The following is a 25062-nucleotide window of genomic DNA, read 5'->3' as shown; positions in this document are numbered from 1 at the left end:
TGCTACATTCACAAGTATATTTTACGTTTTTGTTGTGCTGGTTGATTGAAATTTTATCTGTGACTTTGAAATTTTATCTGGCTAAGGGAAGCTCTTATAAGCCGTTTTTTCAGTTAAAATAAAGTTCTTAGAACGGCGAAATAAAACGCAATTTAAGAGTAAAACCAAGAAAATCTTTTTAGTACTAAGAACGACGAACGGTGAAAACGAACGCAGCTATTGTTTTATTGGAATTTTTAGCACATCATTTTAAATTTTAAACCTAAGCTAGAAAATGGTAATTGAAAAAGTTGTGCGTTTTCAACATAGATTTTGCAGAACCTTTAGTTCTAAAATCATTAGAAAACCGCTTCGCGTAATTCAAGATGAGGGTACCACACATAAAGACGATAGAGCTTCAGCTATAACTGATAACAACCCCTTTGAGGCATCAGCCAAGAAACTCAGGTGAGACTGCATGAAAATAAGATGATTTAGGACCTAGCTTTTGTTTAAGCCTCCTGTCTTTAAGGTAGATTCAAAGGACTTGCAGTTCTAAGTTACTGATTTGGTTCTCCAGAAAGAAACATTGTAAAATTCTGAATGCTACATTAAAAAAAAATAGGCTAGGCCTATCTGAATTAGCCTACTTGACATAGACTAGGCTGTATCATTCTCAATAGCATCGATTTACTTACCACCCCCCTCCCTTAAGGGTCCAATATACCTCAAATCATTTGCACATGATAAATTTCCCATATATGACTTTTCTTTGAATTAATTTAAAGACAAACAAGCAACAGGAAAGCTTACAGAGAATATAGCCTACAATTTAGGCTTTATACTTGACCATTAAGGGAGATTAGGGTAAAGTAAAGTAATCCACTTTTAGGAATAATGTAGGCTAATTAAGGTAAATTTGCAGGTGGCACAATAATTTAGCTAGGATGAAAGTGAAAGGACTCCACCCTTTGACTATTGAAAAAAATCAGTTTATAAGCTTATATAGAATGGTTCTATTCAATCTCCTTATAATTAAAAACATTTTAGTCATCTAGTTGGAAAATTTGGCATATCTGTATAGGAAAAATCTAAATTTGCCAACTAGTTGACTAATAACTTCTCCCCAGCAGAAATTAATTTTTCCAACTAGTTGACTAATGACTTCTCACCAGCAACACTCAAATTTGCCAACTAGTTGACAATAAATGTTGCCCCAGTAAAACTTTCCTTTTCCAACTAGTTGACTAGGCTAATAACTTTTCCCCATCAAAACTTAATTTTGCCAACTAGTTGACTAATAACTTCTCCCCAGCAAAACTTAATTTTGCCAACTAGCTGGAAAGAAATATTGCCCCAGAAAACAATTCATTTTCCAACTAGTTGACTAATAATAGTTAGAATTTATTCTGAATAGCATAAAATATGTTAATAATATAGGTTTTTTTCAAATTTAATTATCACTATTGTAATGGGATACCACCAGATGGTTAATTTGACAGAGTATATATATACAAATCTTTGAATTAGCCAACTGACCAACCAGTATCTTAAGCCTAGGAGTCCAGCTGGACATAGGGGAACATATTAAGAAAACAATTCCTACTCCATAATATGCAAAATAATCCTAGTTGACACATTTTGCAGGGGGAGAGCCTTTATCTTCACTTCTTTCCTTGTTTTTCTAAGAAATTCATGGATTTTCTAGAACCTATATATTCATGGTATATATACCCCCACCCCCCTAATGTGCAAATATATACCTAGAATTGTATCCTCAATCTAAATATAGCATCCATTTGCATCACAAATGACATTTACTCCCATATTAGCCATGTGGTGGATGTCCCTATTGTTAGTATTGTGTTACAACTTCTGACTCTCTCCCTGTCTCCCTCTTAATGGGAGATTTATTTTGAGTTATATATTTGGGTCTAAAGCCAGAAACTTTTTGCTTTGATTACCAGAACAATTAGTCTTTTACATGGTCCCAAAAGGGAGATTGAATTTGGCAAAGCTTGGAGGGTTATTCCTCCTGTCTGTGTAAAGAAAACAGATGCATATTTGAAGTATCTTTCATTTCTATCTTGCATTTAATGGACATGAATTGTTTATGTTCCTTCATTTATCTGTCTGTTTCTTTTCTGGTGGAATATTTTTGTCTCATTTTTAGAATTTTTAATTAATTTTTCCAACTAGTTGACTAATAACTTCTCCCCAGCAAAACTTAATTTTTCCAACTAGTTGACTAATAACTTAAATTTGCCAACTAGTTGACAACAAATGTTGCCCCAGCAAAATTTTCCTTTTCCAACTAGTTGACTAATAAATTCTCCCCAGCAAAACTTAATTTTGCCAACTAGCTGGAAAGAGACATTGCCCCAGAAAACAATTCATTTTCCAACTAGTTGACTAGTCACTTCTCCCCAGCAAAACTTTATTTTTCCAACTAGTTGACTAATAACTTCTCCCCAGCAACACTTAATTTTTCCAACTAGCTGGAAACAAACATTGCCCCATAAAACAATTTATTTTCCAACTAGTTGACTAGCAACTTTTCCCCAACAATACTTCCTTTATCCAACTAGCTAGAAATAAACTTACCCTATAAACACTTTTGTTAGCCATCTAGTTGGTGAGTAACTTTTCCTCAGAATAATTTCTTAGCTAACAACATGACATAAAAAGAAAACAAAAAACATACTATTCCTGGTCCAACAAAAATTAGCAGTATGTGCTTTTGACAAATGCACCTCAGCTAAGGTAAATCAAACAAACTGAATTCATGAGTAAATAGTATATATATATATATATATATATATATATATATATATATATATAATATATATATATATATATATATATATATATATATATATATATATATATATATATATATATATATATATATATATATATATATATATATATATGTATATATATATATATATATATATATATATATATATATATATATATATATATATATATATATATATATATATATATATATATATATATATATATATATATATATATATATATATATATATATATATATATATATATATATATATATATATATATATATATATATATATATATATATATATATATATATATATATCAAGGCCGTATCCAGGGGGGGGGGTTACCCGGTTTGAACCCCCCCCCCCATAAAAAAAAATTTTTGACAGACTCGAAAATAAGTCGAAAATTAGTAAAACCTAGGTAAAAATCAGTAAAATTAGTCGAAAAATGAGTCAAAAATTAGTAACCACCCCCAAAAAAAATGTCAAAAATTAGTACAACCCCCCCTGAACAAAAATCCTGGATACAGCCCTGATATATATATATATATATATATATATATATATATATATATATATATATATATATATATATATATATATATATATATAATCCCTTATAGAAGGAGAAGACTTAGTTTTATGGCTTCAAAACTGTTTACTCCTGAATTCAGTTTGTTTGATTTACCTTAGCTGTAGTGCATTTGTTAAAATCACATACTGTCAATTTTTGTTGGACCTGGAATAGTAAGTTTTTTGTTTTCTCTTTACATCATGTCATTAGCTAAGAAATTATTCTGAGGAAGAGTTACTAGCCAAATAGATGGCTAACAAAAGTGTTTATAGGGTAAGTTTGTTTCCAGCTAGTTGGATAAAGAAAGTATTGCTGGGGAAAAGTTGCTAGTCAACTAGTTAGAAAATAAATTATTTTCTTGGGCAATGTTTGTTTCCAGCTAGTTGGCAAAATTAAGTGCTGCTGAAGAGAAGTTATTAGTCAACTAGTTGGAAAAATAAAATTTTGCTGGGGAGAAGTTACTGGTCAACTAGTTGTAAAATGAATTGTTTTCTGGGGCAATGTTTCGTTCCAGGTAGTTGGCAAAATTAAGTTTTGCTGGGGAGAAGTTATTAGTCAACTAGTTGGAAAAATTAAGTTTTTGCTGGGGAGAAGTTATTAGTCAACTAGTTGGAAAAATTAAGTTTTGCTGGGGAAAAGTTATTAGTCAACTAGTTGGAAAAATTAAGTTTTGCTGGGGAGAAGTTATTAGTCAACTAGTTGGAAAAATTAATTACAAATTCTTAAAATGAGACAAAAATATTCCTCCAGAAAAGAAACAAAGACAGATAAATGAAGGAACATATGCAATTTATGTCCATTAAATGTAAGATAGAAATGAAAAAAACTTCAAATATGCATCTGTTTTCCTTAAACAGACAGGAGGAATAACCCTCAAAGCTTTGACAAATTCAATCTCACTTTTAGGACCAGGTATAAGACTAATTATCCTGGGAATTAAAACAAAAAATCCCTGGCTTCAAAGCCCAATATATAACTCAAAATATATCTCCCATTAAGAGGGAGACAGGGAGAGAGACGGAAGTTGTAACACAACTGTAACAATAGTGGTAATTAAATTTGAAAAAAAAATTATATTATTAACATATTTTATGCTATTCAAATAAATTCTAACTATTATTAGTTAACTAGTTGGAAAATAAATTGTTTTCTGGGGCAATGTTGGTTTCGAGCTAGTTGGCAAAATTAAATTTTGCTAGGGAGAAGTTATTAGTCAACTAGTTGGAAAAATTAAGTTTTGCTGGGGAGAAGTTATTAGTCAACTAGTTGGAAAATGAAAGTTTTGCTGGGGCAACATTTATTGTCAACTAGTTGGCAAATTTAGATAGGCCAAACATATACATATAGGCCAAATTTTCCAACTAGATGACTAAAATGTTTTAATTATAAGGAGATTAGATAGTACCATTCTATATAAGCTTATAAACTAATTTTTCCAATAGTCAAAGAGTGGATATCCAAAAGTGAATACATCTTTTGATGCTTTTTTTTATGCTCTTTCATAATTCAATAATCACTTCTGTTGCAAATTGCATCAAACCCTTAAAGGGGCCCCAAAGGTATTTCATTTTTGTAACCACACAAAGAAGTTATCAACAGTAGTTAAGTTAAACATATCACTAGTTTATAAATAAGTTGTTCAAGAGTAGTATATTCCAAGAATACTTATTTATAACAATTCAAACCTAGTTTATTAGGCAACACAGATATAAACCATTTTCTTAATGTTTCAAGGTTTTCAAATACTGTCAACAAAAATAGTGCTAAATTACAAATTCAAAACTTTGCTGTCAACAGTTCAGAGTATATTTCAATTCAGGGTATATATTTGCACATTAGGGGGTGGGGGTGGGTAAATTTCATGGTAACTTTGCTGTGGGCCATATAATTTAGCTAGGATGAAAGTAAAAATATCATTTGATGCTTTTTTATGCTCTTTCATAATTTATATAAAATATCTTCAGGGCCCCTTTAAGGGCTCAATATGCAATTTACAACAGATGCAAATTATTGAATTATGAAAGAGCAATGAAAAAGCATCAAATGATGTATTCACTTCCATCCTAGCTAAATTATTGTGCCACATAAACATTTACCCTAATTAAGTATTTGAGAATTTTTAAGGCAGTTTTCAAAATTAGCCTATATTGTGTTTCCTTCTAGAAAGGCTAATCACTAAATCTATAATAGGCTTACTTGGAATGTTGTCAATATGACAAGGACTTGTTTATTTGACAGGACAAAAGGCTGGAAGGCTAGTAACCTAAATGGTAAAAAAAAATATGACAGGGAAATGTTCCTTTCTCAATCATTTTTGTTAGTTAAAAGGTGAAAATACCACTCAATACATCTGAAAATGATAATTCCTAAACAAATTAATGAATTATTATTTTTGGTAAATATGTAGTGATAAACATGCTAAACCACCTAAAAAGAAAACATGCTAAACAAGTAGAAGTAATCAGGACCAGCCTTAGGTCAAAATTACAAGTGTGCAAGACTCACATTTTATGCACCTACCAGGTTAGGGGGTCTGGGACATAAAAATTGAAACTTAAGGTCTAAAAACATAGTTTTTGGGCACTTTTGCACCTTTTAGATCATTAAATTGATGTCTCTCAATTTGATTTGTCATTGATTGGCTTGATAGGTTCAATACTCTTTCTTGTGCTTAAACCATTGTTATGTTAAATGAACTAATGAAAGCATCTGGAGAAACCAGTTTGTTGCACAATTTGTCCCCTCTAATGTTGCTTGATTGCTCCTATTAGCATTAGCTCTTGAATCTCTTTGCATTTGGTCAAAGTATTTGTCAATTGGACAGTTTTTTTTTTTGGCTTGAAAAGATTTTGAAGTCTGGTCAAACTTTTTCCTTAGCTGAGTAAGCAGTATTGACAATCAACTAATGATAAGAAAAGTCAACTTAAAATTTTTTGTGGGTCAATAAGATATCTGTCTCTACCCTCATAGTCAATGCAATGTTTCTTCTTATTCCCAAGTCTTGCAGTTTTGAATTTAAATTCAACTTTCAGATCTTCTGCAAACTTTTTTGCTTTCAACAAACTAGATACAAAGCAATTCTAACAAAAATCAACTAAAAACTCTGAAATGGATTTCAAAATGTCTACAACTTGAGGAAAGTGGATCATATTTAATTCCAGCATTTTTCTGGCCAATTTAATTTGAAAGAAGACATCATGCCAGGCTTATAGAGAAACTAAAAAACCTTAATCTTCAAGCATATTGGCTAAAGAGTTTGCTTTGCTCTTAATAGTGCACAGCAACAGTGTGCACTATTTGCATAAACTCCCTCAACATAACCATTACTTTTTTTATGGTAAATCAATTTCCAGCATGGAGTATGTTTGAGACCTTGGGGTTTGCTTTGATTCAAGTCTCAAATTCGATAAACATGTATCAGACATCACCCACAAGGCAAATTACCAATTACTACATCAAAAGTGTACATTTTCTAAGTTTAATCTTTGTTCATTTATTTCATTTTATGTATCCACTGTACATCCAATACTTGAGTATTGCTCATCAGTATGGTATCTCCTTAACAAGAGAGATAGAGATAGGGTTGAGAGAGTACAATGTAGGGCCACCAAACTCATACCTTACCTGAGACATCTACCTTACCACCTGAGAATGCAGAGACTACAGTTGCCTAGTTTTCAGTTCCAACAAGATAGAGCCAACCTAATAAATACATTCTGCATTGTTAAGAACATTGATAATGCCACTCCAACACACTTCTTCACTTTTATCAAATACAGTAGTACCTATCAACACCAACACAAAATTTACCCACCATGTTCACAGAAAAGATTAGGCCAAAACTCTTTATCTAGTGGGTGCAGAAGACTTGAAACTCATTTCCATCAGAAATAGTTGCAAGTACCACAGCCCAGTCTTTCAAAAGCAGTTTAGCCTCTACAGATTTCTATACTAGGTCTTATCACAATCCATTTTGAGAATATTTTTACTTTTTTATTAGCTGATTTGTGACCAGTATGTTTTCAGTTAGTTGGTATGTTACTGTATGTTTCAGTTATTATGTTTTCAGAGTGTGTTACTTTTCATAGAATTGAATGCGTTTAGCTTATTATATTGTCAACATTGCCATTGACTTTTTATAACTGTTTAGTACGACAAGCTTGATAAAGCTTACCATATTTTGGTATTAATAAATAAATAGATAAATAAATATTATTTTTAAACAAGGAATCATCATGAAGATCCCAGAGAGCTTGGTGAACTTCAAAAATCTGATATCTCACTGTTTTTCATTGAGGTGATTTGTGCCTCCTACTTTGCTATACCGAGCTCTTTCAATGCCAAATCAGGCTCAGTTAATAGTTTTCTTCGGACCTTGAAAGACTCTAGAAGCAAGCTCCAGTGTTCAGTTGAAGAGCTGAATAGGGTATACAGACCCTGGGTCACTTTTTAACTTTCAAACAGGGTCACTTTTGGAACTGAAGACTTGGCTGCATCATTGACCACCAAGTCTAAGCTGTGGCAACCACAAGGGGCAAAAAAGGCCTTTTATTTTGTTTCACAATTCCCTTCATATTGGCCCTGTTGTCATATAATTTGTTGTCTGTACAATTTTGAATGTCGAGGCATTCAAGCTGCTCAACCATAAACAACATCCCAAATAGCTTTCAATCAAATATCTCTTTAAGAACAAGAGGGCATGATAAAAAAAATTCAAGATGTGTGCCAACTCAAAGTTGCATAGGAAATTCTTTTTCTTAAAATATCTTCACTGACTGGCAAATTCAGGATCATCCTATTGCTGACAAGTGCAATTTAAGGCAATTAAGGTAATAGTTTTCTAAGGCTTTAAAAATGGTTTCAGACATGCCTTTGCCAGTGGCTTCTGTGATTTCGTCAAAGTCAACATAACTTTCACATATTTCTATTGTTTTGTCACTTTTTGTGGACATATTACAAGAAAGTTGTTCTTTTCCACCCAAGTCTAGAGTGAAGTGTACAACCAGTGCAAAGTACTTTGCTCCCATTTGCTCTCTTTAAAATGTACTCTTGTACTTTATTTCCTGTTATGGAAAGAAGCTACTTTTGGATGGTTTCCCTAAGACACAAGACACCTCTTCATTTTTCATTTATTAAAACTCTTGAAATGTGTTCTTTTATCACAGGGTTGAATTTGGTTGTGTGTTTAATAAGACCAAAAAGTTGGTGCTGCACTAAAAATCTTATAATAGCAAGGACTTTTTCTTGTGCCTTGAAAGGTGTTACACCTTTTATTTTCCTGTGCAACAATCCTTTGATTTGGATGGTCAATTGTCATTCCTTCAGTCAGTCTTTTTGCTGCTTCAACCTATTTCTTGTAACACTTCATGTGATTTGGAGTGTTTCATGGTTGACTTTTTCTTGCTTTTTGAAACCACTTTCAAAGTTACATGATAAGGTAATGATCTTTATACAGGAAACAAATAATGCTACAGCCAACCCATTACTTGATTTACTGTTGCTCTACTTTCTTTTGTGTATATCTTTCACTTTTTTTCAACTCTATGGGGATACTCCCATGGCCCTAAAGGCTATTCCATCCTTTGTCACTGATTGGTCTGTGTACCATCTTTGTAATTCAAGGAATATTAATTTTCCACATACTACAATGGTAAGGTCTAATTTAAATCTGCTAACTGCTTGTCATATTGCATGGAAATACCTACTTGGGTCAGCTCCAGAATTTTTTAATGTCTAGATATATGATGTTTAATATATTTTTTTTTTCAAGATAGGATGTCTTTGGACTGGGTTGAAAATTTTTCAGGTGGTTGTGAGTTTTTCTTGGTGTGATTACTGGGTTTGATTTTTTGGGTTGGTTTGAATGGTGCTCAAGAGTTTTTCATTTGAGTGTTTAATTTATTTATTCATGTGTCGATTTAGATGTGTAGTCTTTCCCCTCCTACATATAGAGGCGATGGAGCCTTTTGTGGGGCCAGAAGTATGAAATGTGTGAAATATGAAGTATGAATTCTCATGACCCTAAAGGCTATTCCATCTTTCATCACTGATTGTTCTACACACCATCTTTGTAATTCAAGGACTATTGATATTCCATTTACTACATTGGTAAGGGTGGCCAGCATTTACTCCCCTTCAGCGTTCACTCCTCTTCCCTGGAAAATATCCCCCAAGGAAAATATCTCCACAGAAAATATTCCCCCCAGAAAATACCCCTCCCCCCCATGGAAAATAAGATTTTCCAAAATTGAGGATTTTGTTTGAGTTTTTTTTTGTAAGGGAAAGGAATTTTGGTACTTAAGTATTATATGCCACTCACTCAAGTTTATGCTGTGTAAAACTTGAGAACAAACTGGTTTCTTCATTAGTTTCTTTCAGCTTAGCGTGAGACAAAACAAAGACCAGTGATAGACTAGATGGGATAATTGTACCTAACACATTTTGCATGCAGACAGGCTGTAATTTACCCCCCCCCCCCCTCCCCTAATGTACAAATATGTAGCCCAAATTTGTTTCTAAAGTAACAAAGAAACCGGTTTGTTTTCGAGTTTTACACATTGCATACATGAGTGAGTGGTGTATAATACACAAGTACTGGAATTTTTCATGGAGAGAGAGCCAGATTTCCCGGTGTTATTTAAAAAACAATCAGAAATTAAATTAAAAAACAACTTTTTCCAACTGAAAGTAAGGAGCACCATCAAAACTTAAAACGAACAGAAATTATTACATATATGAAAGGAGTTGCCCCTTCCACAAGACCTTGTTCTTTACGCTTAAGTCTTTACTTTTTGTCTTAATTCTTTATGAACGATTCCTGAAACACAATGGCCATTTAATTAAAATTAATTAAAAAACTTTCAACAAAATAAGTTTTATAAAAGTAAAGAACTCCATTAAACCAAACTGAACAAAAATAGAATCAAATAATCTACCAAGAATACAACTACCAAAAATCAGTATAAATAAATAAATGAAACCCAAAACAAACAGAAATTGAAATAAATAAGAGTCAAACTCAAAACGAGCAGAAATTAATATGAGTAGGTTTTAAACCCCAAGCTTCCTAAAAGCCAGAATATAATTTGTACTTTAATGAAAAAAATTCAAATAAATGTACTGAAAAAAATCTGCTTTGTCAGTTTAATATACATATGCTGATATTTATTCCTTAAAATCCTAATTGATTTTTGATTTCTTAAAGTTAAAAAGTGAAAACATTTAAAAGAGTTTTTTTCAGTATAGTACAAATTATATTCTGGCTCAGAGGACAAATGTACCTCCCCCCCTACGCTGATCATTTCCCCAAACACTTCCAATCAAAATTTTGAGATAGCCCTTTTGTTCAACGTATTTGAAAGGTCTGGAAATTATGTCTTTGAGGATAACAAATTCCCCCTAGCCCCCAGGGCAAGGGTTGTAAGTTATGCCTTGGGGGCATATAAGGTCTTTATAGAAAACATGGTCATATAAACTTCGGAGGGGGCTCACTGGATTGGTAATCAGACGCTCTAGTGCTCTTTTTAAGAATCAAAGTGATCTGAGGGTAGCTACCCCTCCCTTCCCCCACACATACATACACACACGTCGTATTGTCGCGAAATGCGTCTAACAGAAATTTTCAGATAGCCATTCTATTAAAAATAGTCTAAATATCATAAAACAAGGCTTTTGGGGTTGAAACAAACCCTATAGATTAGGGGTAAGGATTGTAAGTTATGCCCAGGGGGCATTTAAGATTTTTTTGTGGAAGGGATGGTTGTCTAATTTTAGAAGAGGCTCAGGTTTTTGTCCTTGAAAAAGATTATATCAATATAAAACGAGCAGAAATTAATTAAAAAAAACTTTTTCCACGAAATAAGTTTTTCAGAAAAAAAGTAAAGAATTCCATTAAACCAAAAATGAACAAAAATAGAATCAAATAACCTACCAAGCATACAACTACCCCAAATCAGTATCAATAAAGAAATGAAACCCAAAACAAATTGAAGTTAAAACAAATAACAGAGTCAAACTCAAAACGAGCAGAAATTAATATGAGTAGGGTTCTAAAACCCTCTGTTTTCTAAAAGCCCAAATATAATTTTTACTTTACTGAAAAGATTCTTTTAATTGTTTTCATTTATATAACTTTAAAAAATCGAAAATCAATTAAAATTTTAAGGAAAAAATATCAGCATATATCAATTAAAATAATATATCAATTAATAATATATCAATTAAAATTTTAAGGAAAAAATATCAGCATATGTATATTAAACTGGCGACGTACATTTTTTTTTCCAGTAAATTCTTTTGATTTTTTTTCAGAAAAGTACAAATTGTATTCTGGCTTTTAGAAAGCATAGGGCTTTCTGTTCGTTTTGGGTTTCATTTATTTATTTACACTAATTTGTGGTAGTTGTATGCTTGGTAGATTATCTTATTCTATTTTTGTTCATTTTGTGTTTAATGGAATTCTTTTCTTATTTTTGAAAAGGTTTTTGGATTGTTTTAAAGTTTTTGGATTGTTGTAATCCCTTGTCAAAATATCGAATCATCATTTTTAATAATTGCAAATTTTCGTTTGTTGGGCCTTCCTACTGACATTATGTAACTGGTTGCCTTCAAACCTGTAAGCTTAATCAAGCAAGTGGATTTTATCTAACAAAAAGGATCTAATATTAAAATTTTCTGGCATTTTTCTAGTTTGAATTAAAACATTGAAATTATTGCTCAGGCTCCGTAAATATTTTTGCAGTTTATATAATAACTTCAGCAATTCGGAACTGAACTTAAAAATTAATTCAACTTTTTTTCATGTTTCTAACAACGATTTCTACTAAGCTTCAAACTTTTTGTTTTCTTTTTTAACGTCTTCGAGTTGTTGTAATCCCTTGTAAAAATATATGTAAATATTTTTGCAATTACCACTTTTTTGTTCTTTAAGCAATTAAACATAAAATTCTCTATACTTGAAAATCTTCAATTTTTCCACATACGTGTGACATATGTCAAGACGTCATTGCAATTTCTACTACATGGCGTCATTTACAAAACCAAAATTAGGCCTCTTAACGAATTTTCTCAAGACTTCTGACCTATCTAGATCGTTTTTATTTCTACTAAGCTTCAAACTTTTGGTTTTCTTTTTTAAGGTTTTTGAATTTCTATAATTCCTTGTTAAAGTATATAAAAATATTTTTGCAATTACCAGTTTTTGTTCTTTACGCAATTTAATGCCTTTTCATATTGAGGCTGTCCAAAGATTATTGATTATTACCGCAAGTCCGATTTCTAACAACGATTTCTACTAAGCTTCAAACTTTTTCTTTTCTTTTCTAAGGTTTTTGAATTGTTGTAATCCCTTGTCAAAATAGGCCTATATGCAAATATTTTTGCAATTACCAGTTTTTGCTCTTTGAGCACTTTAATATAAAATTCTACATACATGAAAATCCTCAATTTTTCCACATAAGTGTGACAAATGTCATGACGTCATTGCAACTTCTACTACATGACGTAATTTGCAAAAACCAAAATTGAGGCTCTTAACGTATTTTCTCAAACTTCTGACATATCTAGATCGTTTTTTTTATGCAAGAATATAACAGGGTACCAATTTTCTCGAAAAAATATTGAGCTGTTTCCAAGGAAAAATAAATAAATACACTATTATTGCTTACTTATAAAAATAGTATATATATATATATATATATATATATATATATATATATATATATATATATATATATATATATATATATAAAGAGCAAAAGCTGGTAATTGCAAAAATATTTTTATATATTTTAACAAGGGATTACAACAATTCAAAAACCTTAAAAAAGAAAACCATAGGTTTGGAGCTTAGTAGAAATTGTTGCTAGAAAAACATCATTACCAATTTTTTTATCTTTAAATATTTACAGTACCTGAGCAATAATTTTAACGTTTTAATTTAAACTAGAAAAATACCTGAAAATTTTAAAATGAGTCTGTTTTTTTTGTTAGTTAAAATCAAGTCGCTACGTTATTAAGCTTACAGGTTTGAACGCATCCAGTTATATAATGTCCGTAGGGAAGCCCAAAAAACGGAAATTTGCAATTATTACAAACGATGATTCTCAATTTTGACAAGGGATTAACACAATTCAAAACCTTAAAAAAAGAAAACCAAAAGTTTCAAGCTTAGTGCATATCGTTGTTGGAATCAGACTAGCTTCAATGATCAAATATCTTTGAACAGACACAGTATGGAAATACATTAAATTGCGTAAAGACAAAAAAACTGGTAATTACAAAAATATTTGTATTTTATTTCGGACTTACTTTAATAATCAAATATCTTTGAAAAGACAGCAAATTGTCTGCGGTTAGAAGGCAAGCGGTAATGAGAACCCATATATAAAAGCCTGCCGCGTGCCAAGTAATGGAGCCCGGCTGCTAGTTATTGCAAAAATATTTGTATGTGTTTTAACGAGGAATTACAACAATTCAAAACTTTAAAAAAGAAAACACAACTTTGAAGCTTAGTAGATATCGTTGTTAGAAATCGGATATGCTTTAATAATGAAATATCTTTGAAAAGACTTCAGCAGGAAAAGACAGCTAATTGTCTGCGGTTAGAGGACAAGCGACAATCAGAATCCATAGCCTGCCGTGTTTACAGTGAATCTCCTTTTTTTATTATTGTTATTATATTTTTAAAAACATCCAGAGGATTTTTTTTAGTGGTGGGGGGAAGTAATGAGTTTTCAAGGAGGAGCGGTTGTAAGATTTCAAGTCCCAAACTCTCGGAATTCAGGTTTGAAAAATCAACAAAAGAGGAACAGGGTGAAAACAGACAAGAAAGAGAAAAAAAGAAACTGGTATTCTAAAAGGCAGAAACATAACAGATGAACCGGGGTGCACCTAAGGGGAGTCTTAAGGAGCACCTAAGGGTGGTGACCCCCCCCCCCCAAAGTTCCTAGGCGTTGGCGCACAGTGCCGACGCCTTAGAACTTTCGGCGTCTTAATTTACCTTGTGTGTCCACATTTCTCGGCACACTGGACGGTTTTGTCAACATTCTTTATCCCCCCCCTCCAAACTCAAAGCCATAGCTTCACCCCTGCAAGTGAATAATACAAAATAAAAACAGTTGTTTTGTTCTTTTTCTGTTCCTTTTTTTTTTGAAAACAGAACAGAAACAGGTAACCAATAAAACATAACAGAACTGTGCCAATGAATATCCTTATATCCATGACTTGTTTAAAGATAATTCTTTTTTTTTTAGCTCACTACTATCTTCAATCGAGACAAGAAAATTCAGAGAAAAGAAAAAACTTATTTATTTGGAAGGAAGACGCCTGATAGAAGATGCATTGGCTTCTGCCATTGTCCCCACAATGATCTTTTACACAAAACCTGAATATATGGAAGATCTTAAACTCCCTAAAGAAACTCAAGTGCTTAGGATCAGATTTAATGATTTAAAACTTTGGTCAAACTTGGAAAATCCTCAAGGCATTGTTGGTATGTTGTTTTTCTCCTCTACTCAGTAAAACACATTTTACATTCTTTATCCTTTCATTGCTTGTTGCTCTTTTCCCTCATTTTTGTCAGATAACTTATTTTAATATCCACTTCTGCAAAGTGTCTTGTTTTCTTTCCTCGAGTTTGATTTGAAATCCCTTTCTTTCGTTTTTCTTCTTCTTCAAAATATCTTGTTTAGATCTTCCCTTATTCTTATAAAAAAAAAAAATAATAATAAATATTCTCTCATTCGTTGTTTCTGTTAACTTAATCTTAAATAGTAAGTACTGAGATTACACTGGCTAGAGACAACGGGACGAGGATTTTTTTTCAGCATATGAACAAAAAAGGAAAAGCAAAGATATTTGACAAAGACCTCCACTAAGCTGTCTTGAGTGCAACAAGAAGGCTTAAAAAATATACAAACTAAAAATTGGCAGTTTGCCGCCTTGTACATTATGTTCAGAAAAACTGTGTTTGAAGACGTAATGGCTCTGTTCATCCTACTTCCTGAATTTTGAGTAGGTCTATTGCAAAAAGTAATGGAATAAACAATTTTTCTTTTGTTTGTAACAGGTATTTTCTATTTTTAAAGAAATTGGTCATAAATAGGTTGTCAGTTTTCTTCTCTTTTTCTGAAAAATTGATGTTGCTGCCAAGGGTCTACTTGTGCTTCCAGTAATACTGATTGAAAATCGTTGCATGATTCCGCTTCGAATAAGGTGCAGATATGGAGGGGTCAAGGACCCACTTTCACGTCTGATTGCAAATTCTTGCATCATTCTGGCACCAACAACTTTCCCCTAGAAAGTTTGTATAGGAAGTTTAGAAATTGTTTGAGGGCTGCTTGTCTACTTTGGTATTCTGATCATACAGATTCAAAATCCTTGCGTGATTCCAGTTCGGTGCTATAAGGGTCAAGGGCTATCATTGATCCTGTAAGTCATACAGATTGAGAACATTTGCATGATTTCAGTTCAAACAAGTTGCAACACACCTTTCTACTAAAAAGATGGTATGGGATTTGTGAGTGGGGTTCAAGTTCAATTTCTTATCTAATCCATGAAAATTGTATTGACATTACTATTGAATCAATAATTAACGCGCATAATTATTTATATTTGGGTTTATATACACTCATTAATGAACAGATAATACTGTCCGCTTACCCTGGAATAAAAAGATTGTTCTTCGATTTTTTTCACGGGAGCGGAAAACAAACCCTACCTAGAATCAAAATAACCAAATAAATGATATAAAATGAGGAGCATGCACCCTAGAAAATAAATCAAATTAATAATTACTGATTAAGTGATTCATTAATATAATTTTATTATTAACCAACGATTTATTCAAATCTACAAAACTATGAAATTTATTCCAATTATTTTTAATACTATGCCTTGGTGAAAAACGGGACCTTTCAGATTTTATTAAAGCCTGATGGACTAAAGATCTGCCACGGGTCCAATATGCATGCAAAACCTGATTATCATTCTGAAAAAAATTATTATGCAAATAAAAATACTCAGGCAAAAGACCTTGAGCGTGTTTAATCATATAAAGAACAAAATGGAATGAAGGGAAAAGATCTAGTGGAAGGATATTTAAAATTTGATACATACTTTTTGTTGACGATTTACCAGGGTAAGTAAACGGGCTAGGCAGGCAATTTTTCAATAGACGCGGAGCTTTATTTTGTTGCCTCTGAAGAGGAAGAATATGAGTTTTAAAAGTATTCAAAAAAGTAATGGGACAGTAATTTATATATGAATGAACTAGAGAATGATAAAGAGATTTCAGGACTAAAAATGCCAGAACAAATTTCAGATGATTCATCATACCAATATTTCTTTCCAGTTTCATTCGAAGATAAATTGCATGGCTTTTAAAGGATAAAGTTGAATCCAGTATTATCCCAAGGTATTTAATATCATCAACTCTTTCAATTTCAATGGGTAGGCCTTGAATATTAATCATCATAATTTCCGGTGCTGTTTTTCCAGTACGAGAGAAGATGAGGAATTTTGTCTTAGTACAATTAATAGTCAATTTATTTCTCGAAAACCATAAGATAAGCCTCGACAGTGTTGATTTCAATCTAAGCTTCAAAGATCTAGAGTCGGGGCTGCTGACATGGCATGCCGTGTCATCGGCGAATAATTTGTTAAGGCCAATATCTTTGATGCAATTACTGATATCATTAACATAGATAAGAAATAGGAGTGGACCCAAGATAGAACCTTGTGGGACTCCAACTGACTGAGATTGAGATACTGATGAGGAAGGAGTATCGCCTCCGTGTACAAACTGATTTCGTTTTTTTAGGTATGACGTTACTAAGTCATTAACTGGGCCTCTTATGCCGCAGTTATCAAGTTTAGTATGCAATATTTTATGGGAAATCGTATCAAATGCCTTTTTCAATGAAAAAGGCATTTGCTTATAAAAAGGCATTGTCAATAAAAATTGTAGCAGGAATATCACCTTTGTCGAGGGCGTCATGAACAAACTGAATCATTGCCATAATAGCATGCTCAGTAGAGTGAAACTTCCGGAGCCCAAATTGCATCGGACTATAAAATTTAGATTTCATTAAAAAGCTGACTATACGGTTATGTAGGCACTTTTCGAGCAACTCCCCAAATGTGGACAGGATTGAAATCGGCCGATAGTTTGTTGGGTTCTTTGGATCTCCTTGTTTAGACCTAAGAACAATTATTGCATACTTGAAGTAAGAAGGAAGTTTTCTAGGTTCAAAAATGATCTTGAGAACATGGAAAAGTAGGTTTACATATTTGGTTCTATGCACTTAATCATATTATTAGATGGCCAGTAAGTCCCTTCCAAAGATCCATTCTTTAAAAGGTTTGTTGTAAGTAAAAGTTCATCTGGGGTTACAGGAGTAAGAAAAATGGAGCAATTGTGAAACAGGGGTAGATATAATTGAAAGTCCTCTCCAGTTCATTATCCAGATGACGGGCCAGGTTGTTAGAGGCACCACTGGCCCAATTCCTTTCCTCCAATCATACACATTAAAAATCCCTGTGTAATTTTAGTTCAAACGAAGTTTAACATGGCTACCCCCGCCAAACGTTAGACGGGTCCACATTGCACCTCAAGTAATATGAACATAAAATGCTTGCATCATTACGTTTCAAACAAGGAGCTACCTCCCCATGGCCTTGCTATAATCAGTAATTGGAGAGGACTAAGCCTTTTCTAACACTTCCCCATCCAATCGTGTATCTAGAAAAATCAGATATTGAAAGGGAATAATTACTGAGTGTTTTAATCTACTGTGGGCTGACACATTTGTTTCCTTTTTTCCTATTCTGCCTGTTTCATTTTATCGTGAGATAGTGATAAAAGCACTCTACAGTCTTTACAAAAAATGTAAACTTTAGGCCGAATTCATTAATTCGACATCGCAATTCGAAAAGCTGCACACATTTCTTCCTGGGGTAAAAAAAAAAGATGGTTCTCGCTCGTCCTTCCTCCAGAGCTGATGAGTGAGCTGAAGTAGGGTTATTTTAGTGTCTACGTTCGGAACTGAGATAGAGAAATGGTATCACAAGGGTCTCCTAAATATGAACATTTCTCTTATTGGTAAACAAATGGGAGCTTACCCCTTTGCTCCTTTCTTAGTATTTGTATTAAAAAGTTGGCTTTTGGCAAGAAACTTTAATTTTTGAACTAAGAAATATATTTTTAATTTTTTTTTTTTTTTTTTTTCTTAGAACAACAATCCTTGATGAACTATTCAAGTTTACATTATTTTTTTCTTCAACCTTAAAATTATTTTTTACTAAACAATCTTATTTTGTCCGTAAAAAAAACTTATTCATCAGACACACCATTTCTAGAATTTTAAAGCTCTGAAAGTTCTATTTTTGAAGTTTCATACTGAAAAAAAGGAATTGGATATTGGACAATTTGAAAATGTGGGCCTAATCATGCATTTTTAGTGGCATAAGATACTCACCCCCCCCCCCCGTTTCCCCTCTATCTTTGTCTAACATAAAGGATCCATAGAACTATTGCAAATCACTATTAATCGGGTTATAATAATGTTTTTTTTCTTTTCTTTGTGTACTTCACAGGTGTTTAGGACACGCTAGTAACTTTCCAGGTCTCTGAAACTGAGAGACTTTTCAGGTACTGTTTCGATTGTTCTGAATCGATTTCCTAGCTCAGGCATTTCGCTTAATAGCATTTTCACCCTGTTTGGGCCAGAATTGTTGTTTCGCGGGAAAAATGGCAAAATCTTGACCTCTTGCCACTTAACAAAAGGGGCACTAGAACCTCAAATCCGTTGAAGTGAGTTATCTCCCGGTAATTTACCAACACTGGTTTGACATGCAACCCTCGACAAGAAAAACAAACAAATATTTGTGGTTATCCTTCTCTGGAACGACGCCAAATTTTGTATTCTCGTAGATAGGTGCGTGAAATCTCTTCTCCAGTGTTTTAGAATTGGCTAAAAATTTGTGGGTTTAATTCTCATCAAGATTATATCCTTTTTAGGGATGTTTTCCCCTTTTTCCAAGACTGTAAATATTAAGAGAGTGACTCTTAATAAATAATTGGATTTGGCTAAGAATCGGAAATCATGTCGGAATCGGAACCACGAAGTGGATTTGGAATCGGAAAATGTTTTGGGATATCACTAGTAGATATAATGGTATCGCTACTGATAGTAATAACATTTATAGCAGATTATAATATTTATAGTATTTTTATCTTCTTTTAGGGTTCTTTAAACAACCAGAAAAACAGTTTCAACCAAAAGATCCTTATCCTCTGTCTGTTATCTGTGATAATGTACGAGATCCCTCCAATATGGGAGCTATTATTAGAACAGTTGCTGGAGCTGGATGTGAAATGTTATACTCGACGAAAGGATGTGTTGATATTTGGAATTCTAAGACCTTGAGAACTGGCTCTGGTGGACACTTCAAAATACCCCTATTAAACAGTTTGCAATGGCATGATATTGAAAACTTAATACCCGCAGATTCAAATATCTACGTAGCAATAAGTAATGTAAGTAATTTGAGCAAATATTAAAGAAAAGATGAAGGTAAAAACGTTCTGAGGCTGTTTGGTTTCATAGGTACGCCAGGTGAATACTTTTTACTTTTTGGGAAGGGGGGTGGGAGTGGAAGATATTTCTAGTGGGGTCGAAAGCCGAAAAAACCATGTTGTTGTGGCCAAAGTGATCAGTAGATATTTAGCTCCAAGATGCCTATGGGTCATGAACACAAAAACGAAAGTAAAAAGTAGGGCTCAACTTTAACATTACTTTAACATCAAAAATTGAAACAATTACAAATTAAAGAAGCTCATATGATAAGACGAAAAATGACGAAAACGGTGAATTTAGTTATGTCTTTTCTTTGGGCATCTTTTCATCCTGAATTAATAGGCAGAGCCCTTATGTCTATGTTCCTTAAGTTAACTGATTATAAACTCAGGCATTTTTAAACTCCCGAATTTCAAATAAAATATACTCACAATTTTGACACCTTGTCTGTTTTCCAGGTTTTTTCAATTCATTTAACCTTTATGTTTATGTCCTCGAAAAAGAGAATATTTTTCTGTGCTTTGCATTCCCTGTCAAATTCGGATTTTGTATTTGTTTGCTTATTGTATGGATGAATAGTAAGTTATACGGCATTGAACTATTATAGTCCTTACCGGTGGTGCTGATCTGCGTTTCACGGCCCTTCAGCCAGGAAGTATAATAGGGGGATCGGGGCCAGCCATCCTATGCTTGCGCACACTCTTCTTGCTTACTTTCTCTAGATTTCTCCAGGTACGCATTTAGAGCTGGGTGACTCTGGCTCAGCTTACAGAGTCACGCCACTGACCCTCGTCTCAAACCAAATAACCAGCGACACTAGGAATCGAATCCCCGCCCGTCGGACAGAGGATTCCAATTTTAGCGTGCTAACCACTCGGCTAGAATGAATGGATCAATAGGCAAGTGCAAAAATGAAATAAACACCCAGTAAACGATGAAAGAAAACCCTCCCAATGTTTTAGCCTAGCCTTACTCACCTCTTGAAATTGTCAGTTAAAATATACAGTTTGTTCATTCCTAAAATGTAAAAACCGTCTAAACATCTAAGTATCAACCGAGCTACCGCAATTCTGGTGTGCCTCGAAACAAAGTCAAACCTCAAACAAATAAGACATGAATAGAGACCATCGGCGAACTTCTTATTTTCCAGATTATAAACCGTGGTTAAATATCTTATCATCTAAACTAGCCCTAAAATATTTTTCGTTTCCGATCTACGTTTTCTTTGATATAGAATAGTAATTTATTGGCTAAATGTTTGTTTTATGACTTCTATTCTTATATTAAACAATATAAGGATAGAAAGTGCAAGTTTTTTAAACAGAAAATTAAGGAAAAGAAAGTTATTTTGCAATAGTGAGGAAGTGGTTTTGGAAAAGGCACAGTTAGGTTATCCTGGATTAATAAAACTTTCAGGAATAGACCAAAGGCTCAGATTAGGTCCCGGAAATGTGCTTTCAAGCTCGTATTGCCAACCCCTTCCCCTTCTAGAGCAGTGAGTTCTTCTGAACTTGAAGATATGTTTTATTAAGTGAATGAAACTTCCAAGAATCGACATATGAACCATACTAAGGCCCGTAGAAGTGTTTTTAAGTTCTTGTCTCCGCCCTTCCCCCTGGTATGTCTTAAAATAGTTCCATTGATAAGAGTTTATTAAGAGTCTTGGTTGCGGAAAATCAACTCCAGTCTGACTTAGGAATTGACTGAAGCCCTGGGAGCCACTCTGCCAAAGCCTACTAAGCCATGGTAGCCAGGTAGAAAGTAGACGATACACCTTTTTTTAATGAAGATGTGACTACTTTGAGTCACAGATCTATTACTGAAAGTTTCTTTGACCTAGGAGAGCTGGATAACGACTTCTTTTAATGCCGGTCTTCCTTCCTATTATAGGGTTTAAAATACTAATACGACTCGTCTACAGTTTGCGTCTTTGCTCGAGGTCATTCAAATTAACCATTGTATCCTTGTGTAAAACAAGAAAGAAAACGGTACGACTGCTTGTTGTTGAACTGGTTAAAGTTACTTGTAAAGAGCATTGGCGACTGAGCTACAACTACTTAACATGGCTGCTACGGGATTTAAAAACACTAATACCAAAAGGAGTATAGCGATAATTGAGAATTTTCAGCTATTATCTAGTACTCCACGTGTTGAAACCTCGAGACTTACCAAAGTAACTTCTGGGCATTCAAAATGTTTACACAAAGACTGGCCTGTACTGATTACAAATTAAGAGCATTTTTCAATTTCGTTAAATCTGGACGGTGCAGTCCTTCTTTTCGTGCGGGCGCTGAAAAGTGTGCTCGAATTGATGATGTTAATTCGAATGAATGTTATGTCCTGACTATTCCTCTAAGGATAGCACAATCCAAGGCCACATCCAGGGGGGGGGAGAGAATTCTGGGTTTGAACCTCCCCTCTCCCCTGAAATTTTTGTCCGACTCTGAAAAGCGTAACAAAAATGCATATATTCAAATTTTTGATGTTTTTCAAAAAAAAAAAAATGTAAAACACCCTCCGAAAAAATTACTCCCCCGACCCAAAATCCTTTATGCAACCCTGCCACACCATACTAATAATCTTTTTAAAACCACCTGTTTCATCTACCTCAAGCACCCCTCCCTCTCGTTCTCTTGACACGAGAGTTGGATGCTTATTATCCTCAGAAAAATCTATACCGAATTTCCATCGACCCTCCTTTCAGAAGGGAGGAATTCCTGCTGTTTCCGTCATAAAAAGACGTTCCCTCCTGGGGAAGTTGCGTGTCAGACTGGGGATAGTGCCTATATCTTCGCGGACACCCTTTCTGCTCTCTGCACCACCAGTGAACAAGGAAGCGTTTGACAGAATAGAGGCCTAAGATTTATCTTTAGTGAGAGTAAATTTCCTTTTGTGTCTTATCCCCGTAGAACCAATCTGGTTACCTTCGAGGGAAGGAGAGCAATTTTTTTTTCATTTTGCCTATAGTGTTCAAGATTATCATTTATCCGTTATTATTTCCATAACCATTTACTAATTCACTTATCCCTAGTCATTCTTCTTCTCTAGTACCCCATTTCCCTAGTTTTGCCTCAGCAAAGTCCTCATTATTACCATCATTACTAATAAAAAATTTCCACTGAAGATGTAGAATAACTTTTCAAAAGGTGGTTTATAACTAATGTCAGTGCTGTTGGAATGAAAATTATTCTTATATGTCATTTTTCATTTGTTTATTTAGTTGATTATTAATATTAACTGTTTTTTTTCTTAGGTTAATAACCTTCCTGTAGGAATTCCTGTTGTATCCTATCGAGAGACTGCAAATGAACCAAGGTCTACAGTTATAATGGGAGGAGAGACAGAAGGTGTTAGTGATGAAGCCTTGGAATTTGTGAAATCTAGAAATGGAAGGGCTGTTCATATACCATTAAGAAATAATGTGGAAAGCTTGAGTGTAGCTGTTGCTGCTGGTGTATTACTTTTTCATTTGAATTCATTTTGTAAATAAAATAAACAATTGGTTCGTGAAGTTCTTGCCGGGTTTTCTTAGTGATTGTGCAAAATCTGTATAATGCAGCATAGAAATATACTTTTTTAAAGCTAATTTCTCTCGGAACAGTTGTCATCTATATTGGTATTAAATTTTATTTCGTGAATATATCCTGAGATAACAGGGAGAAGGAGGCTCCCATAAGTTTCAAATTGGAAAGTATTTCAAAGGGGCCACTCCGTCAAAACATCTCCTTGTTTGTTTTTTTTCTTCTTTTCATTTTGAATGCCGTGCATTTCCTTTGGATTTCATTTACAAAAGCTTTTTAAGAAACAAAAGCTTTTTTAAGAAAACTTTTCCAGACTATTTTAAAGACAAAGAACTTGCTTTTAAAAAGCAATTCTTTTTTTCTTCTCCCAATTGTTAGCACCTAAAAAAAATAATAGTAATATACAAACGCTGCTGTGCATATCTTTAAGTTGGGTTCCGAAGCGTTCTCTTTCGGAAAATCCCCATCCCTTGGAAAATTCTCCCCGAATGTGAAATTGTGCAGCCAAAGGGAAATTAAGACAAATAGAAAGAATGAAAAATAAGAAATTATTGAAATTCTAGCTATATTACAAAAAAAAACATGTAAAATATATGGTGTAGAATCAAACAGTGCGTTGTAACGAACTGTAAGTAAGGAGCAACTCGGGCTAATAGTAACCAAAACTCTAAAAAGGGGATTTTTGAAAACGATGAATACATCAAAATAATTTTTTTGATTGCAAATACATAAAGTTCAATAAGTTTAATGTTGCATATCAAACACCACAAGCCTGGAAAAATATGCCTGAGTTTCAAAAAATGGGGAGAACACCCCCCCAAAAGGTTAGCGATCGTAATGAGTATCACACCATCAAATTCAGCATATTAGTGAACCCTTAATGGGGAGGTTTCAAGCTCCTATCTAAAAAATGGGGAAATTTGCATTTTCTCCAAGAAGAAAGATCAAGGACGCGTGATTATTTTTATTTTTGGGAGTAATTTTTGTACTAATATCACCTAAAGCAGTCGGGAAAAAATTACCAGCCATTCCATGAAATCCTTTTCCCCTCCCCCCAAAAGTTTTGGCTAGTGACGCCTCTTTTCAGTACCAGACGAAGTCCACGGGAAGTAATTACTCGTACCTCTTAGTACCAGTCTGCTATCTATGTGCTCTTGCATCGGGCAACTCTTCTTCAGTTGCCACTAATTTTACATTTTCAATTATTTTCTGTAACCTCTATCTGAGCCTGCTATACCGCCTGCTCAACCGCCAAAAATACAAAAAATTAAAAAATAAAATCATTCTTTGTAAAATAACAAAAAAATATTTTTTTTCAAAAATAATTTATGAAAGAAAAACTGAATTTATTTTGCCTGAGCAACGTGAAGTACTGCAGCCAATATTTGGTTGTCTTTGACTACGAAATTATTGCTGGTGACAACACTCTGGTTTTGTTTCTTGCCACTGTAGTTGTCAACTCTCAAAACTTTAAAAAATGATTTATCCTAATAAGAAGTTTTTCGATTTAAAAAGTGACCATATGTTCCTTAAATATGGTTTCAAAATGATGTTTTTGCTAAAAACAACTTTATTCTCTACTTCCTGTCACAAAATCAATG

General features: G+C 33.4%; 1 protein-coding gene across 1 annotated transcript; it reads left to right on the top strand.

The window, feature by feature from the left end:
* The first annotated feature begins 210 nt into the window (after nucleotides 1-210).
* LOC148953071 (rRNA methyltransferase 3, mitochondrial) lies at nucleotides 211-23516 on the top strand. Its single transcript, XM_089087519.1, has 4 exons — nucleotides 211-447; nucleotides 14616-14854; nucleotides 19608-19900; nucleotides 23194-23516. Exons 1-4 carry the CDS (start codon nucleotides 275-277, stop codon nucleotides 23428-23430), a joined length of 942 nt encoding a protein of 313 aa, XP_088943645.1. The 5' UTR covers nucleotides 211-274; the 3' UTR covers nucleotides 23431-23516.
* Nucleotides 23517-25062: the final 1546 nt, after the last annotated feature.

Source organism: Artemia sp. Qi Xiang Cuo, chromosome 4 (genome assembly GCF_049724085.1).
Source record: "Artemia sp. Qi Xiang Cuo chromosome 4, ASM4972408v1, whole genome shotgun sequence".
In the NCBI taxonomy this organism is placed as follows: Eukaryota; Metazoa; Arthropoda; class Branchiopoda; order Anostraca; family Artemiidae; genus Artemia; species Artemia sp. Qi Xiang Cuo.
The sequence above is the reverse complement of the archived record's forward strand: the minus strand, read 5'-3'. Positions and strand labels throughout refer to the sequence as shown.